Raw genomic sequence first — 17185 nt, forward strand, 5'->3', positions numbered from 1 at the left:
CGTGGCAGGTGTGAGGGGATGTCTTATGGTTTTGATTTGTTTTCCTAATGACTAGTGAGGCTGAGCACCTTTTCATGTACCTGTTGGCCATCTCTGTGTCTTCTTTGGAAAATGTCCATTCATGTACTCTGTCCACCTTTCAATGAGATTGTTTTTTTTTTTTTTTGCTGTTGCGTTGTATGAATTCTTTATATATTTGGGGTATTAACCTCTTATCATATATATGATTTACAAATATTTTCTCCCATTTGTTAGGTTGCTGTTTCATTTTATGGATGGTTTCCTTTGCTGTATAGAGCACTAACCTTTATATAACACAACACCTATACCCACATGGTACCCACATAGCTAGAGCACAAGCTTCAAGACATACAACCTGATTAGAAAACGGTTATTGTGAGAATTTAAAATTCAGTTCTTTAGTGGTGCTAAGCTCATTTCCTGTGCTTAATAGCCCAGGAACAGAGTGGTTATGGAACATTTCCATTCTGGCAGAAAGCTCGGTTGGATGGCTCTAATCTAGAAAGTACTGCAATGGTGAATACTTTATATAGACTTATGGGACATAGGTAAATCAGTATTTGGAGGAACACTGAATGCTTTAATAACTGCATTATTTAAAATAAAAAAGAGGGAGTTCCCGTCGTGGCGCAGTGGTTAACGAATCCGACTAGGAACCATGAGGTTGCAGGTTCGGTCCCTGCCCTTGCTCAGTGGGTTAACGATCTGGCGTTGCCGTGAGCTGTGGTGTAGGTTGCAGACTCGGCTCGGATCCCGTGTTACTGTGGTTCTGGCGTAGGCCGGTGGCTACAGCTCCGATTCAACCCTTACCCTGGGAACCTCCATATGCCGAGGGAGCAGCCCAAGAAATAGCAACAACAACAAAAGACAAAAAGACAAAAAATAAAAAATAAAAAATAAATAATAAAATAAAATAAAAAAGAGGAGTTCCCATTGTGGCTCAGCAGAAACAAATCTGTCTAGCATCCATGAGGACGCAGGTTCGATCCCTGGTCTTGCTCAGTGGGTTGAGGATTCAGCATTGCTGTGAGCTGTGGTGTAGGTCGCAGACACGACTCGGATCCTGCATTGCTGTGGCTCTGGCATAGGCCGGCAGCTGCAGCTCCGATTCGACCCCTAGCCTGGGAACCTCCATATGTCATGGGTGCAGCCCTTTTAAAAAAAAAAGAAAAGAAAAGAAAGATTAAAAATAAAGAAGTTAAATAAAAAGGTATTCAGTTTAGGTATTCAATTTTAAGTGCTCGGAGTTCCCATTGTGGTGCAGTGGTTAACGAATCCGACTAGGAACCATGAGGTTGTGGGTTCGGTCCCTGCCCTTGCTCAGTGGGTTAAGGATCTGGTGTTGCCGTGAGCTGTGGTGTAGGTTGCAGACGCGGCTCAGATCCCTCGTTGCTGTGGCTCTGGCGTAGGCCAGTGGCTACAGCTCCAATTCGACCCCTAGCCTGGGAAGCTCCATATGCCGCGGGAGCGACCCAAAGAAATAGCAAAAAAAAAAAAAAAAAAATTTAAGTGCTCAAAAGGTAAGTTCTCAACTTAAGATATTAGAAAAGCAAAAAATAAACCAAAAAGAAGTTAAGATCATTTGTAAATGCTGAAAATGTTCTAGGTAGAAATAGAACAAAACTGAAATACTGAAATTGATTGAAAAAAGTAGAGATTCTGAATAAACTGTAACTCTTGAAAAAGAAATAAAAAGTTTGTTGGTCACCGTATAAAGGAGGTATTGTAGCTGAATTATATTTACTTAAAAAATAGGTGGTGCTTTTTTCTCAATTAATGATGAATAGTTTTAATACATTTTTCCGAAGCTATTGTAATCTTATACCAACACTCAGTAAAGGTTTTTTTTTCTTTCCCTAAAAAGACCAAGTTTTAGATGTAGAAATTCAAAATGAAATTTAGCTAATTCAATCATATACATGTAAAAGAATAGCATTTTCTTGGAATACAAGGATAGTTCACAATAGGAAACCTGAAAACATAATTTATTGCATCAGCAGGTTATTGTGATTCTTTACTGGGTGCTGAAAAGACATTTGATAAAATAATTAAAATAAGTGTAATACAAATTATGGGAGAAACTAGTTTAGTTATGGGAATAACCACTGCACCTATCACAGAGGGTGGTTGTGAGAATTTATTGACTTGACATATGTAAAAATACTTAGAGCAGTGTCTGGCACATAGAAATTCTTCAGTGTTTGCTCTTTTTATTGTTTAAGTATGATAAAATTGATTTGTAAAAAAACCCCACATATTACAGAATGGCAGAATATTTGATTAAAATTATAAACAAGACAGAGGCTTATTTTTGCCACAATATTCAGAATCGTTTTTGAGGTTGCTTCATTGCTTTAAATACAAGAAAAGTAGAAAATAAAGTAATGGGTATAAATACTAACAGAGAAAGAGGAGATAAAAATATTTTAAGTTAGAAATGATATGAGTTACATGCCTAGAAAACCCAAGAGACTATTAAAGACTAAGAAAAATACTTGAGATAAGTTTAACATAACAGTTCTGTAGCCAAGAAAATGATTATATATATATATATATATTTTTTTTTTCTGGTCTTTTTAGGGCTGCACCCACGACATATAGAGGTTCCCAGACTAGCGGTTGAATCAGGGCTATAGCTGCCCGCCTACACCAGAGCCACAGCAACGGAGGATCTAAGCCGCATCTGCGACCTACACCGCAGCTCACAGCAATGCCAGATCCTTAACCCACTGAAAAAGGCCAGGGATCGAACCTGCGTCCTCATGGATACTAGTCAGATTTGTTTCCACTGAACCATGATGGGAACTCCCAAAAGTGATTATATCTTTAAATTAGAATTTAGGGAAAGTCAGACGAGATCTCAGTAAAAATCGTCAACCTTTCTGAGAATTAACGTATGAATTTCATTAATTCCAGTTAGAAACCTAGTACATTATTTTGTGAAATTGAATAAGATGATTTTAAATTTCATGTGGAAAGTGTATGTGTAAAACTATGGAAGAAACAATACTCTCTCTTTAACCCTAATTTTGGTAACAGTCCCTTCTCCTCCTTCCCTTCCTCCTCCTCCAGGCTGTAAGCCTCTTTGTATGGAGAAGGTTGAGGAAGAAACCAGTGATGCCTTTTTTTTTGTCTTTTTAGGGCCGCTCCTGCAGCACATGCTGGTTCCCAGGCTAGGGGTCTAATCGGTGCTGTAGCTCTCAGTCTACACCACAGCCACAGCAACACAGGATCCGTCCGAGCCACATCTGCGATCTACACCACAGCTCATGGCAACGCCAGATCCTTAACCCACTGAGCAAGGCCAGGGATCGAACCCGAAATTTCATGGTTCCTAGTCAGATTTGTTTCTGCTGTGCCACGACGGGAACTCCAGTGATGCCATTTTGATGATTGTTTTCCTTATTTCTGTGTCGATGGGAATATATGGAGAGTTAGAGGGGCGAACATACTTATTTTTTAATATAATTCTGTCTCTTTCACTTGCTGCAAGTAAGTATTTTTACATATGTGAAGTCATTAAATCCTCAAAACCACCCTCTCTGGTAGGTGTAGTGATTATTCTCATAACTGAAGTAGTTTATTCCATAATTCCTATTACACTTAAGTGTTTTAATTACTTTATCAAATGCCTTTTCAGCACCCACTAAGGAATCACATAGCTTTTCTCTTTTACACTGCTGATGCAATAGATTGTTTTTTATATGTATTATATATAATACATTCTTTGTTATTTTTAATTAATCTAATATAGAAAAGGTAATAGAAGAAAGTTTAATGACTTTTCACTCACTGACGTTGTATTCCCATTTTAGTTAAACTGGAAGTAAAAGTGTATCATTGATTAGGAGATTTTAAAGAAAGATCGCAGATTTTTAAAATACCCGATAAACTGAAATGTATTTTCTTTTAGCTTTCCTGAATGTTTAGTGGCAAGATTAATTTTTTAAGTCAAAAATTTCGAACAGAATTTTCTCTCTCTCTCTCTCTCTAAGGTATGCAGCCACTTATGTATTCTGTTCAGGAAGCATTAAATGCCAGACCATGGTGGATTCGTGTGGGGACTGACATTTGTTACTATAAGTAAGTATTCTGAGGATAATAGGATGTCAGTTTACAGAAGGAAATATTAACTTCATCCTATTTCAATTTAAAGGTAAAAAGCAGTTATTTCGTCCTTTGAATTGCCGCGATATGCTTTAGTGTTGCTTTTAACAGAGTTTTAAAAAATTTGAGACCCTGGAGGTCCCACTGTGGCTCGGCAGAAATGAATCTGGTTAGCATCCATGAGGACACAGGTTCGATCCCTGGCTTCGCTCAGTGGGTTAAGGATCCAGCGTTGCTGTGAGCTGTGGTGTAGGCTGGCAGCTTCAGCTCTGCTTCAGCCCCTAGCCCGGGAACTTCCATATACCCCAGGTGTGGCCCTAAAATAAATAAATAAATAAATAAATAAATAAAATAAAATTTGAGACCCATTTAGGGGGTATAGTTACTGGAAATAAAGTATGTCTTATAGACAGATAGAGGTTGGTCCAAATCATGTCTTCCCCCGCTTAGTTGTATTGTCAACTTTTTTTAGTCTTAGAACTCTGGAAACTTCATTGAATAAGACTGAAATTAGAAATTCAAAGAAATGATTTACAGTGTTTTTTTTTTTCTTGTTCTGATGACATGAAGTATAATTCTTTTATGGTTGGTTTTTTATTTTTGCTTTTGGCCACTTCCAGATCTGAAATTGGGAATTCAGGCCGATTCAACAGATACTTGTTAACCGCTTTCTATGTAATAAGCACTGTTCTAATTCCTTGCCTCAACCCTGAAATTCAGGTGGTGGGAATTAAAATCTACTGTTTTGGCCCTGTGTCTTAACTTCATGTCAGCCAAGTCCTCTGACACGTGTTTGCCTCATCTGTAAAATGAGAATAAAATTACTTTCCATGAGCATGTGAGAGAATATAGCCTGTAGACAGCCATGTCCATATAATGTGGTGGCATAAATACCCCCTTGGGTACAAGGTGTTAAGGTTTTTGGGGGGAAAGAGTTGACAGGATCTACTTCTGGACCTTATTTTGCATTTTCCTCAACCCTTATTATCAGCTTGTTGTTGAGATCTATTCAAAATACAGTAGCTAAGTTAGGATTATACCACTTTTTAGGTCAATGTTCTTTTATTTTCATTCATAACAAGCTTGGTTTTTACAAGATTATATTAGAACGCCTGATCCCAGGGTAATTCTAAGGATATGATCTACCTTGAATGTCTATGTGCATGAATAAATCATTTATCCACCATGGCTTTTCTTTAGTTCATGGTTTAAATAATATGAGGTGATGTTTTAGGTTGATAGACAAAAGCATCTTTAGGTCTTCATATTATCAGTGATATTTAGAGTCTGGGAAGTGGTATGTAGTTTTAAAAACTCCTTATTGTAGAGATCTCTAAACATTTATGAAAGCAGATAACAGGATAATGGAGCCCTATGTATTCACCACTTGGTTTCAACAATTATCAGCTCATGGCTTTGTTGTAGCTATACCTTCACCCCTGCCTGTGTACTGAATTTTTAAGGCATTGCCAGATGTATTTTATCCATAAATACTTCAAAGGTCTTTGTCTTTCAGAGATACCTGTTTAAGACAGTCTAGTCACAATGCCATTATCACACCTAAGAAAATTCCTTAATGTGATAAAATATCCAGTCACTGTTCAGACTTCCTCAGTCTTCTCATAAATGTTACTTTGTAGTTGTTTTGTTTCAATCAGACTGACCAAGAGACCGCATGTTCTGTTGGATTTTCATTGATTTGTCCCTTAAGTCTCTTAACTTATAGGCTTCCTTTTTCTCTCTTTTCAAATTTCTCTTTTATGTATTGAAGAAACTAGATCACTTGTCAGGCAAGAGTTTCCACATTGTGGATTTTGCTGATGGCATTCTTGTGGTGTTAATGAATTCTTGCATCTCACCCATTCACTATAAACTAGTAGTTAGATCTGTGAACTTGATCAATTCCGGTTTGATTTTTGACAAGAATACCTCGTGATGGTGCAGGGGATTCCTCTTGTATTGCATCAGGAAACAAATCATCTCTGATATTTCTTTTTTGTTTATTTTATAATGATTTTCATTTTTTTCCATTATAGCTGGTTCAGTGTTCTGTCAATTTTCTACTGTACAGAAAGGTGACCCAATTACACATACATGTATACATTCTGTTTTCTCACATTATCATGCTCCATCATAAGCGACTAGATATAGTTCCCAGTGCCACACAGCAGGATCTCATTGCTAATCCATTCCAAAGGCAATAGTTTGCTCTATGAGCCCCAAATTCCCAATCCACCCCACTCCCTCCCCCTCCCCCTTCCCCTTGACAACCACAAGTCTGTTCTCCATGTCCATGATTTTCTTTTCTGTGGAAAGGTTCATTTGTGCCATATATTAGATTCCAGATATAAGTGATATCATATGGTCTTTCTCTTTCTGACTTACTTCACTTAGAATGAGAGTCTCTAGTTCCATCCATGTTGCTGCAAATGGCATTATTTTGTTCTTTTTTATGGCTGAGTAGCATTCCATTATGTATATATACCCCATCTTCTTAATCCATTCATCTGGCAATGAACATTTAGGTGGTTTCCGTGTCTTGGCTATTGTGAATACTGCTGTTATGAACATGTGGGTGCATGTGTCTTTAAAGTTTTTTTTGGATATATGCCCAAGCGTGGGATTGCTGGGTCATATAGTAGTTCTGTGTGTAGTTTTCTATGGTACCTCCATACTGTTTTCCATAGTGGTTGTACCAATTTATATTCCCACCAACAGTGCAGGAGGGTTCCCTTTCCTCCACACCCTCTCCAGCATTTGTTATTTATGGACTTATTAATGATGGCCATTCTGACTGGTGTGAGGTCAATATTTCTTTTTCATAATCTTAAAATTGATTAGTAAATTCAGGTATTATTGTCTGATCTGTAAGCCTTTCATCTCATGGTTGGAGAGGCCATTGGTGATCACTGCCTGGATCCACTGAGGTGTATGGCTGTCAGAGAATAGGGGTCTACAGCTTTTACTGATGTGTAGAGTAGTAGCTCTATTTAATTTCCAGAAATGGAAGTAATGGTGGCTAATAGCAATTATCTGCTTTATTAGTACCAAGTCTGTTCTTAAGAGTATTTAAGTTAAATTTTTTATAAACCATGATTCCCCCCCCCCCGATTTTCTATTTAATAAAATAGTAAGAAAAATCATAATTTTGCTGTGAATGAAATAAACATATTTTACGCTTGTCTGTTGCAGAAATCACTTCTCAAGAAGTTCAGTTGCTGCAGGTGGGCAAAAGGGAAAATCCTACTATACAATTACATTCACTGTCAATTTCCCACATAAAGACGATGTGTGCTATTTTGCTTACCACTATCCATATACGTATTCCACTTTACAGGTGAGAACTCATTAAGTTGTATTATGACCATTATTGTGTTTTGTGTGTATGTGTGAAGAAAAATTGCTTTAATTTAAATATCTTAATAAGTTAAGAAAAAGATCTCGTATGGATGAGTTTAGAAAATAATAGTTTTGTTGAAATCCTTACATTAAAATGGGAATGTGGTCTTTATTTTTATTTAATAGAAATCCTACAGAACTTTGACATGATTTTTACTTTCCATGTTTTGGGAAGAAATCTTCAAATCACAGTTTACAGATTTTAGGGAGGTGAGATTTCCACTTGTCTAATCAGAAGCATTGAATCGCATAGAAAATCTAACAGTAGAAAAATGTGGGTGCAATTTAAGTTTTTCTGTAGGGAATTCATTTCTTCTGATGGTTTCATATGGAGTCCTAGATCCAGATTGCTTAGAATATGGGCTATAAGAGTTGTTTTGAGATTTTTAATTATTTGCATTGTAAAACAAGCAAGTTGTTACTGTGGCATATTTAATCTCAGAACAGAGCATCTGTCCTGATAATCAAGGATCATGAAGCTTCGTATGATCAGTTTACCCGGAAAGAAATTAGAGCATTAGGATTAGACTCAAGCTTCCAAATTTTTAGAGAGGAGAAAATGAGAGAAAAACATAGTCCCTGGAGCAAAAGTGGGTATCAAGGCTGAGAACATTAAATGAGGCTCACTTTATTTTATGAAGGTTACAACCTACAATGAAAGTATGATCAGGTATCATTCTGTGCTAAGTATCCTAGCATCAGAAATACAGTGATGTTATTTACAGGGTTATATGTCACTGTCCTTGGAATTCCCGTCATGGCTCAGTGGTAGGCCAACTCAACTAGCATCCATGGGGACGTGGGTTCAATCCCTGGCCTCGCTCAGTGGGCTAAGGATCTGGCGTTGCCGTGAGCTGTGGTGTAGGTTGCAGCTGTGGCTTGGATCTGGCTTTGCTGTGGCTCTGCCATAGGCCTGCAGCTACAACTCCGATTGGACCCCTAGTCTGAGAACCTCCATATACCACGGGTGCAGCCCTAAAAAGACAAAATGACCAAAAAAAAAAAAAAAGTTACCATCCTTTACCGACGTTATCTCTTAAAATTCCCCTTTCTTCTGATCCCACTGCCATAATCTTTTCCAGGCACTGCTGTTGTTTCTCACCTGGATTTCTGGCAACCTCTTCCCAGCTGGAGTTCTAGAATTCACTTTTATCCCCTTGGCTCTCCCTCAGTGTTTTCCCACACTGTAGCAGCAAGGCTCCTTCATGGTCTATTTGAGCCTATAAATCCCCTGATTCAAACTCCTTAGTGATTTCTCTTGCCAATTGTATGAAGTACAAAAATCTTACCATGGCTTGTTCAATCATTACTATTTTGCACGGTTTTTGCAATTTTCTCATGTTGTTGAACTGTTATTTACCTAATATTTATCTTTAAATAGACTTTAAAATAATTCAGTCTTTAAAGTGTATCCTCAGGTTAATACCTGTGGAATTACAGGTTTAATGTGCTAGACCTTTAAAACAATTTTAGAGTCAAACACATATCTATTACATTTTTTTTTAAAGTTATCCACATATCACTGAATTATTTCAATTAGCAGTAGTACAAATACTGTGTTTTGGAAAGTACTGGTCTCCCAGGCCTTTCATTATGTGTTAAATTCTAGATTTATTACACCCTTTCTTTCTGGTCTAGCTATAATGGTTCTTTTCCAGTACTCTCTCTTTTTTTTTTTTTCTTTTTGTTTTTTAGGGCTGCACCCGTGGCATATGGAGGTTCCCAGGCTAGGGGTCAAATTGGAGCTGTAGCTGCCGGCCTACACCACAGCTCATGGCAACGCCAGATCCTCAACCTACTGAGCGAGGCCAGGGATTGAACCTGTGCCCTCATGGCTGCTAGTCAGATTTGTTAACCATTGAGCCACGATGGGAGCTCCTCCAGTTCTTTGAAATGCCCTTCTTATTTTCTGGCCTTCCTGAATATGTTTCCTGACTATCACACACTTTCCCCTTCACACAAACTTTGGATCTCACTTTAAATGTAATTCTTTTCCAGAAGACCTTGCCTCACTGCCCAGACTTGGCGGTGCTCCCCTACTTTGTTACAAGCTCTCATCGCACTATTTTTTCTCAGTTGGAGTCCATTTATTCATTATTGTGTCTCCAATGCCTGGCACAATTTCTAGCCCAGAAATAGTGACCACACAGTAAATCATGATTATGTAAATGAATACAAGCAAAAATTTGGCAACCAGTTTTGGAGACCATCTTTAAAATAAGGAATCAGAGTTCCCGTCGTGGCGCAGTGGTTAACGAATCCGACTAGGAACCATGAGGTTGCGGGTTCGGTCCCTGCCCTTGCTCAGTGGGTTAATGATCCGGCGTTGCCGTGAGCTGTGGTGTAGGTTGCAGACGCGGCTCGGATCCCGCGTTGCTGTGGCTCTGGCGTAGGCCAGCGGCCACAGCTCCGATTAGACCCCTAGCCTGGGAACCTCCGTATGCCGCGGGAGCGGCCCAAGAAATAGCAACAACAACAACTACAACAACAACAAAAAAGGCAAAAAGACAAAAAAAAAATAAAATAAAATAAGGGATCAAGCAATTTATTCTTGGTGTTACCATATACTAAAACCATTGAAACTTGTGTTTTCAGAAGACATCTATTCAGCCCATTTAATGATGTGGTATAGTACTTATAATTATGAATATATAATTAAGTGATTAAATTAGATTATAAAAAGCTGTGTGTGTATATGTGTGTGTGTGTGCGTGCATGCGCTTTTTAGGGCCACACCCACAGCATATGGAAGTTCCCAGGCTAGGGATTGACTTGGAGCTGCAGCTGCCGGCCTGCACCACAGCCACAGCAACACAGGATCCCCCACTGAGTGAGGCCAAGAATGGAACCCACGTCCTCATGGATATGGATACTAGTCAGATTCATTTCCGCTGCACCGCAGTGGGAGCTCCTATAAAAAGTCTTAACATGTAGTTACAGTTTTGTTTATATATATTGGCATTTGTTAATAGTAATATAGGTGACGCAGTTATGGGTGTTTTAAATTTTTTCTTGTGCTTTCTGTGTCTTCCAGACATTTTTACAGTGAGCCTGTATTAAGCTTGAAATCAGGAAAAAGTGCTTAAAAAATTCGTGCTACCTAATTTTCATTCTCCATATATATTAGGTTGCTGTTGCAAATCTACAGTCAGAAAATTTCAAAATTCAGAAGGCTTTGAAACCCAAAAGCATTTTCATAACCATTTGGCAGCAAAGCCTGGCCTGAATTGATGTGCGCTTATTTAGAATGTTAATTCCACTTAGAGTGACTCTTTGTATGTTTTGCTACAGAAATAATCATCTGCTTATTACAAGCTTCTGCCAGTGACCCCACTGGCAGTATTGCACCGTTAATGGTCTACAGACTGTACTTGTCTCTCTTCTCAAGTTCCCAAAATTCTGATGTTTAACTGCATCTGGACCCTGGGGGGTTTCCGAGGAGGTATTAGGAATGGATTCACTTTTCGTTATGTGGAGATCTGGATGCTTGTATTTCTGTTTATCATAGGGGGTTTTTAAATCACTGTCTACTTTGCTTTAAGATGCATCTTCAAAAGCTGGAATCAGCACACAATCCCCAGCAAATCTATTTTAGAAAAGACGTGTTATGCGAAACCCTGTCTGGAAACATCTGTCCCTTGGTGACTATAACAGCAATGCCAGAGTCTAATTATTATGAACATATCTGTCAATTCAGTAAGTTTCTCTTCTTCACTCGAAATACCAATCTTTTTTTTTTTTTCTTATATTTCTTTGCTTCCTACATATTGGCTGAGGGCAGTAGTACTAGGAATAGGCATCAGAAAGAAGTCCACCCAAAGTCGTGCGTGCTAGTCTTGGTCCTATTACTGCCTGGCCCTGGGCCCATTTCTGGGCCTCAAGGTCCTCATCTTGAAAATGAGGGGGGCTGCCCGAGATGATCTCTGAGGTCTCTTTTGATAGTAATATTCTGAGGTCTCTTTTGATACTAATATTCTACAATGCTTACTTACCCTTGGAAGTTACACTCAAAGTGTAACCGATAATTTTAAGAGTTCATGTAATAATGCCATCAGTTTAAACATTTACTGTGTATAAATAAAACTGCTAGAAACCTATCGTGTTTTGAGGCTAGTGTTGCCTAGCTACTTGTTTTTCCCTGACATTTATATTTTAAAAGTTGCCTTACATGTACAGCTGTGGTTAAAAAAAAAAAAGAAAAAACTGTTCTAATTTTGATAAGAAGATGAAATATTTTCAGGAAAGAGAAAAGCTTGCTATTCATGAAAAAGTGGGCAGGCCAACTGAGTGGTTATTCTGTAGACTTGTATATCTAAATATGGAGTGAAAAATGTTTTTTCTTTGTAAATCTCTGAGCAGATCTACCTTTTGTTTCATGCTTATCTTAGCGACCACAAAACAGGAGTAAGGTTACATGTTCCTTCTTTTCCCCATGACTTTACAAAAAATAAATTTATGTTTCATTTGTATTTTCCCAGCTACTTGTTCTTTATGAAGCCAAGATAATGTAAAAACTAATTTCCTATGTTAGATTAATCGTTGGGAAATCAATAAGTAATTTAAATACTATTTAATCTGTGTGTGTGTGTGTATATATATATATATATATATATTACATATATGTATAAGACCTGGCTTATATGGGTTTTATATTTTTGTCTTATGTCTGTGTATATATATGACCTGGCTTATATGGGTTTTATATTTCTCTCCATAAGACCTAGTGCGGTCCTATGCAGTTGTATAGAGTAGATGCACAGTGATTTGTACTTTGATTTTATATCAGTATTCACAGTTGAGCAGGAATATTCCTGAAGCCCCAGAGTCATGCATCATACAGACTTTTGGTAGCTGCTCATTCTAATGTGAGGTTTTCTGTGTACTTTAGGAAACCGCCCGTACGTTTTCCTATCCGCTCGGGTCCATCCTGGAGAAACTAACGCAAGCTGGGTCATGAAAGGCACCCTGGAGTATCTCATGAGTAATAACCCTACCGCTCAGAGCTTACGAGAATCTTATATTTTTAAAATTGTCCCTATGCTAAATCCAGATGGTGTCATCAATGGAAAGTAAGTTAAGCAATAGTGAGAGAAATATTATAGACTATTGTGGCTGTCCCGTGTAAACTTGAAATCATAGCCTCCAGGTTAAGGTGGAAAACAAATGCTGTGATTTTTCTGGAACAAACAAAAAATTGGTAGGCAGTTAATCTAGGATAAATTGTAAATGAAAATATAATTTGCATGATCATAATAATCTATTTTGAGGAATTGTGTATCTGTTCATGAGAATATTATGATTTCATAAAATGTCTTTCTCCTGATTGTTTTAGGAAAAAAATCACAGTATTAGGATTTGAGAAAGGTTTTTAACACATCAACCTTATAGTCCTTTCTTTTTTAATTTGTCCATGGAATGATCTTAGGTTGTTCTAAAATTTTTTTTTTTTTTTTTAGGGCCGCTCCCGCGGCACATGGAGGTTCCGAGGCCAGGGATAGAATCAGAGCTATGGCTGCTGGCCTTCACCATAGCCTCAGCAACTCGGGATCCAAGCCGCATCTGCAACCTATACCACAGCTCACAACAATGCTGGATCCTTAACCCACTGAGGGAGGCCAGGAATCGAACCTGCGTCCTCATGGATGCTAGTCAGATTCGTTTCTACTGAGCCATACGGGAACTCCTGTTCTAAGATTTAGAATATTCTGGAACCTCTTTCCGCTGTTATAGAATATTGGCTCCATCTGCTAACCTTGCCCTGATGACGTGAATTCTTTATAGTGGGAATACTGGAAGATTACTTTTTTAGTGGAGCTAGCGTATAGTTAGTAAAGTTTATTTATTATGTCAATTAGACAAAAGTCTCTTTAGTGCTTTTGACAGGTGGGATTTAGTCTAGCTGTCATGACCATCTCCAAAGTTGAAGATACTATACTTCATTTATTCCATAATGGTACCATGTATATTTCTCATATTTTAGGAAATTTTTGAATTGGAAAAGAAATGGAATAGTTTCTTTTTAGGTAGTATGATTATGGGACTAAAGTGAGATTTTATATCTAGTTTTAATTCAGAAACAGGTTGACCAGTTAGAATTCTGTTTATATTTGTGTTATTATCTTCTGATTGCTTAAATTTTTGCTCAGTGACCTTAATACTTAATGCTTACAATTAAATGAAAATGTATTTGATTTTTTTTTACATGAATGTATACTTCTCATGTATTTATCTTTCTTAGAAGGAGGGACCAGATAGTACTTTTAACAATAAGTAAGACAATCAAAATACAGACTGTTAGCATAAGAAATGATTATTATGTAGTCAGAATGGAAATAAGACCATGAATAAATACCATGAAGTATGGAACAAAACCCCTGAATGGAGAGTTTTTCCTCTAGCTTGAAAATTTTGTCCTATGAAACTGAAAGCTTACCACAGTTATATAACACATAGTAAATGCTTTATAAATGTTTATTTAATGGTTATAATATACATTCTAGTGAGCCCCCCATTTATACATATTTGAAATATTTAGTTGAATAGAATCATAAAATTAAATCTACTGTGTGTAAGAGTTTCTTGGCACCAATGTTTGTCTGTTGTTGTGTTTACATGTGTGTAGTCACCGCTGTTCTTTAAGTGGAGAGGATTTGAATAGGCAGTGGCAAAGTCCAAATCCAGATTTACATCCTACAATTTATCATGCCAAGGGTCTGCTACAATACCTGGCTGCAGTCAAGCGTTTACCACTCGTAAGTGGCAATATTTGTGTATATAGTCAAAGAGGTAGTTTTGTTGATTAATAACTCAATATCTTTTATGTTATTTTCTGGTTATAAAAGCTATGTATTAATTTCAAAAGCAATTTCTTTAAAATATCTTTGTTATCAAGCACTTGTATATTTATTATGGTGTCAAATTAATATAGTATATCCATATTCTTATTTCATCAGGTTTAATTTTTATAATTCTCTCGAGCCCCTTTTTTGTTTATGAATATTGGTAACACCTGATTGTCAGTTTTAAGTATTTAACTTCTCTGAACAACACCAAGGTAAAAGTATGTATCGTCCAAATTCTCAAATAAGTAGAAGTTTATTTCTGAGCTCTTTAGCCAGTTTTAAAGCAGGCAGGTCTCAAGTATACCCATGGGAAAGGTAGTACAGGCATGGTGGGAGTCTCTTGTGAACTCTGTATATATATTTCTTCTGTTTCCAACAACTTTGGTCTAGAATGTTTCCATTACGTTAGTCTCTAAATGAGTTAATCTTCCTTTGGGAAAGATCTAACACTGCAGAAGGTTAAAGATGACATTCTATTTTTCACTGTTAAAATTATGCTCTTAAAAATTAAATTGAGGGGTTCCCATTGTGGTGCATCAGAAACGAATCCGACTAGGAACCATGAGGGTGGCAGGTTCGATTCCTGGTCTCTCTCAGTGGGTTAAGAATCTGGCGTTGCCTTGAGCTGTGGTGTAGGTCGCAGGCACAGCTCGGATCCTGCATTGCTGTGGCTGTGGTGTAGGCCGGCAGCTGTAGCCCCAATTCGACCCCTAGCCTGGGAACCTCCATATGCCACGAGTGCGGCCCTAAAAAACAAAAATAATAATAATAATGATAATAATATTGAAATCATAACCCATTTTAAAGTGTTTTTCATGAGAGTGTTTTTATGTTCACTTACATTTCTTGTTAAATGGTGGCTCAGTTAAAAAAAAAAAGGACCAAGGAACCAAGACCTATTTATTAGCTTGATATTAACTAGTTTTACTTGGCAATATAGGAGTTTGAAGGATTTTAATTTTTAATATGTATTATCTTTTCAAGGTTTATTGTGATTATCACGGCCACTCCCGAAAGAAGAATGTATTTATGTATGGTTGCAGCATAAAAGAGACAGTGTGGCACACCAGTGACAATGCAGCTTCATGTGACGTCGTGGAAGATGTGGGATACAGGGTAATTATTACAAATCAGGCGGGAATGTTTGAATTTCAAACATGCATAAAACCATAGAAAATAATTTAATATATATGAAGTACTCAGATCAGTACATGTTAATCATTTTGACATTTATGTTTCAAATTTTTCATTTTAAATTGTTGTTGTTGTTGTTGTTGTTTTTGTCTTTTTGCTGCGGCATATGGAGGTTCCCAGGCTAGGGGTCCGATCAGAGCTGTAGCTACCGGCCTATGCTGCAGCCACAGCAATGCAGGATCCGAGCCGCGTCTGCGACCTACACCACAGCTCACGGCAATGCCAGATCCTTCACCCACTGAGCAAGGTTGGGGATCGAACCCACAACCTCATGGTTTCTAGTTGGATTCATTAGCCACTGAGCCACAACAGGAACTCCCTAAATGTTTTTTTTTTTTTTTAACATTTTGCATTTCACGTTTTTTAAATTACAGTTGATTTACAGTATTATGTTAGTTTTTTGGTATACAACATAGTGATTCCATATTTTGTAGATTATATTCCATTTAAGGTTACTATAAAGTGATGGTTATATTCCCTGTGCTGTACAATATATCCTTGTGTATGTATTATTTATTTATTTTATACATAATAGTTCATACCTCTTAAGCCCCTACCTTTGTCTTGCCACTACCCCCATCCATCTTACTGGTAATGATTGGTTTGTTCTTTATACCTGTGATTCTTCTTTTGTTTCATTATGTACATTCGTTTGTTTTGTCTTTTAGATTCCACATATAAATATGCTATTGCTTATATGTGGAATCTAAAAATCATTTATTTTTGTCTGACTTATTTCACTAAGCATAATACCCTCCAGGTCCTTCCATGTGTTGCATATAGCAAACTTTTGTTCTTTTTTATGGCTAAGCGAATATTCCATTATATGTACATATATCATATATATTAACAATAAAAAAAATATACACCACATCCTCTTATCCATTCATCTGCTGATGGACACTTAGTTTGCTACCGTATCCTAGCTATTGTAAATAATGCTGCTATGAACATTGGGGTGCATGTATTTTTCTAAATGAGTGTTTTCGTTTACTTAGGACATATGCCCAGGGGTAGAATTACTGGATCATATGGTAGTTCTTCTTTAATTTTTTGGGAAACCTCCATAACTGTTTTTCATGGTGGCTGTACCAATTTACATTCCCATTAACAGTGTAGGAGGGTTCCCTTTTCTCCTCATCCCCACCAGCATTTGTTATTTGTGATCTTGTTGTTGATTCTGATAGGTGTGATGTGATGTCTCATTGTGGTTTTGATTTGCAATTACCTGATGAGTAGCAATGCTGAGCATCTTTTCATGTGCTTATTTGCCATCTTCCTTTCCTCTTTGGAAAAATATATATCTGGGTCTTTTGCCCATTTTTTAATCGGGTTGTTTGGTTTTTTTGTTTTGTTTTCTTTTTGATGTTACAACTCACGAGCTGTTCGTGTATTGTGGATATTAGCCCCTTTCAGTCATATCATTTGCAAATATTTCCTCTCATTCAGTAGGTTATCTTTTCCTTTTGCTGTACAGAAACTTTTGAATTTAATTAGGTCCCACTTATTTATTTTTGTTCTTATTTCTTTTCCCTGAAGAGGCAGATTCAAAAAATTGCTACAACTTATGTCAAAGAATATTCTGCCTGTCTTACATTTAGATATTTATTCCATTTTCAATT

At 37.2% G+C, this 17185-nt stretch overlaps 1 protein-coding gene across 1 annotated transcript in view; it reads left to right on the plus strand.

Moving 5' to 3' along the window:
• The window catches only part of AGTPBP1 (ATP/GTP binding carboxypeptidase 1), a 140402-nt gene that overhangs the window by 98058 nt on the left and 25159 nt on the right, over positions 1-17185 (plus strand). The window contains 6 exon segments of the mRNA XM_047754885.1: positions 4017-4104; positions 7321-7465; positions 11070-11223; positions 12416-12596; positions 14150-14279; positions 15354-15485. Of these exon segments, the coding sequence (XP_047610841.1) occupies positions 4017-4104; positions 7321-7465; positions 11070-11223; positions 12416-12596; positions 14150-14279; positions 15354-15485 (830 nt within the window).

Source organism: Phacochoerus africanus, chromosome 12 (genome assembly GCF_016906955.1).
Source record: "Phacochoerus africanus isolate WHEZ1 chromosome 12, ROS_Pafr_v1, whole genome shotgun sequence".
Lineage (NCBI taxonomy): Eukaryota > Metazoa > Chordata > Mammalia > Artiodactyla > Suidae > Phacochoerus > Phacochoerus africanus.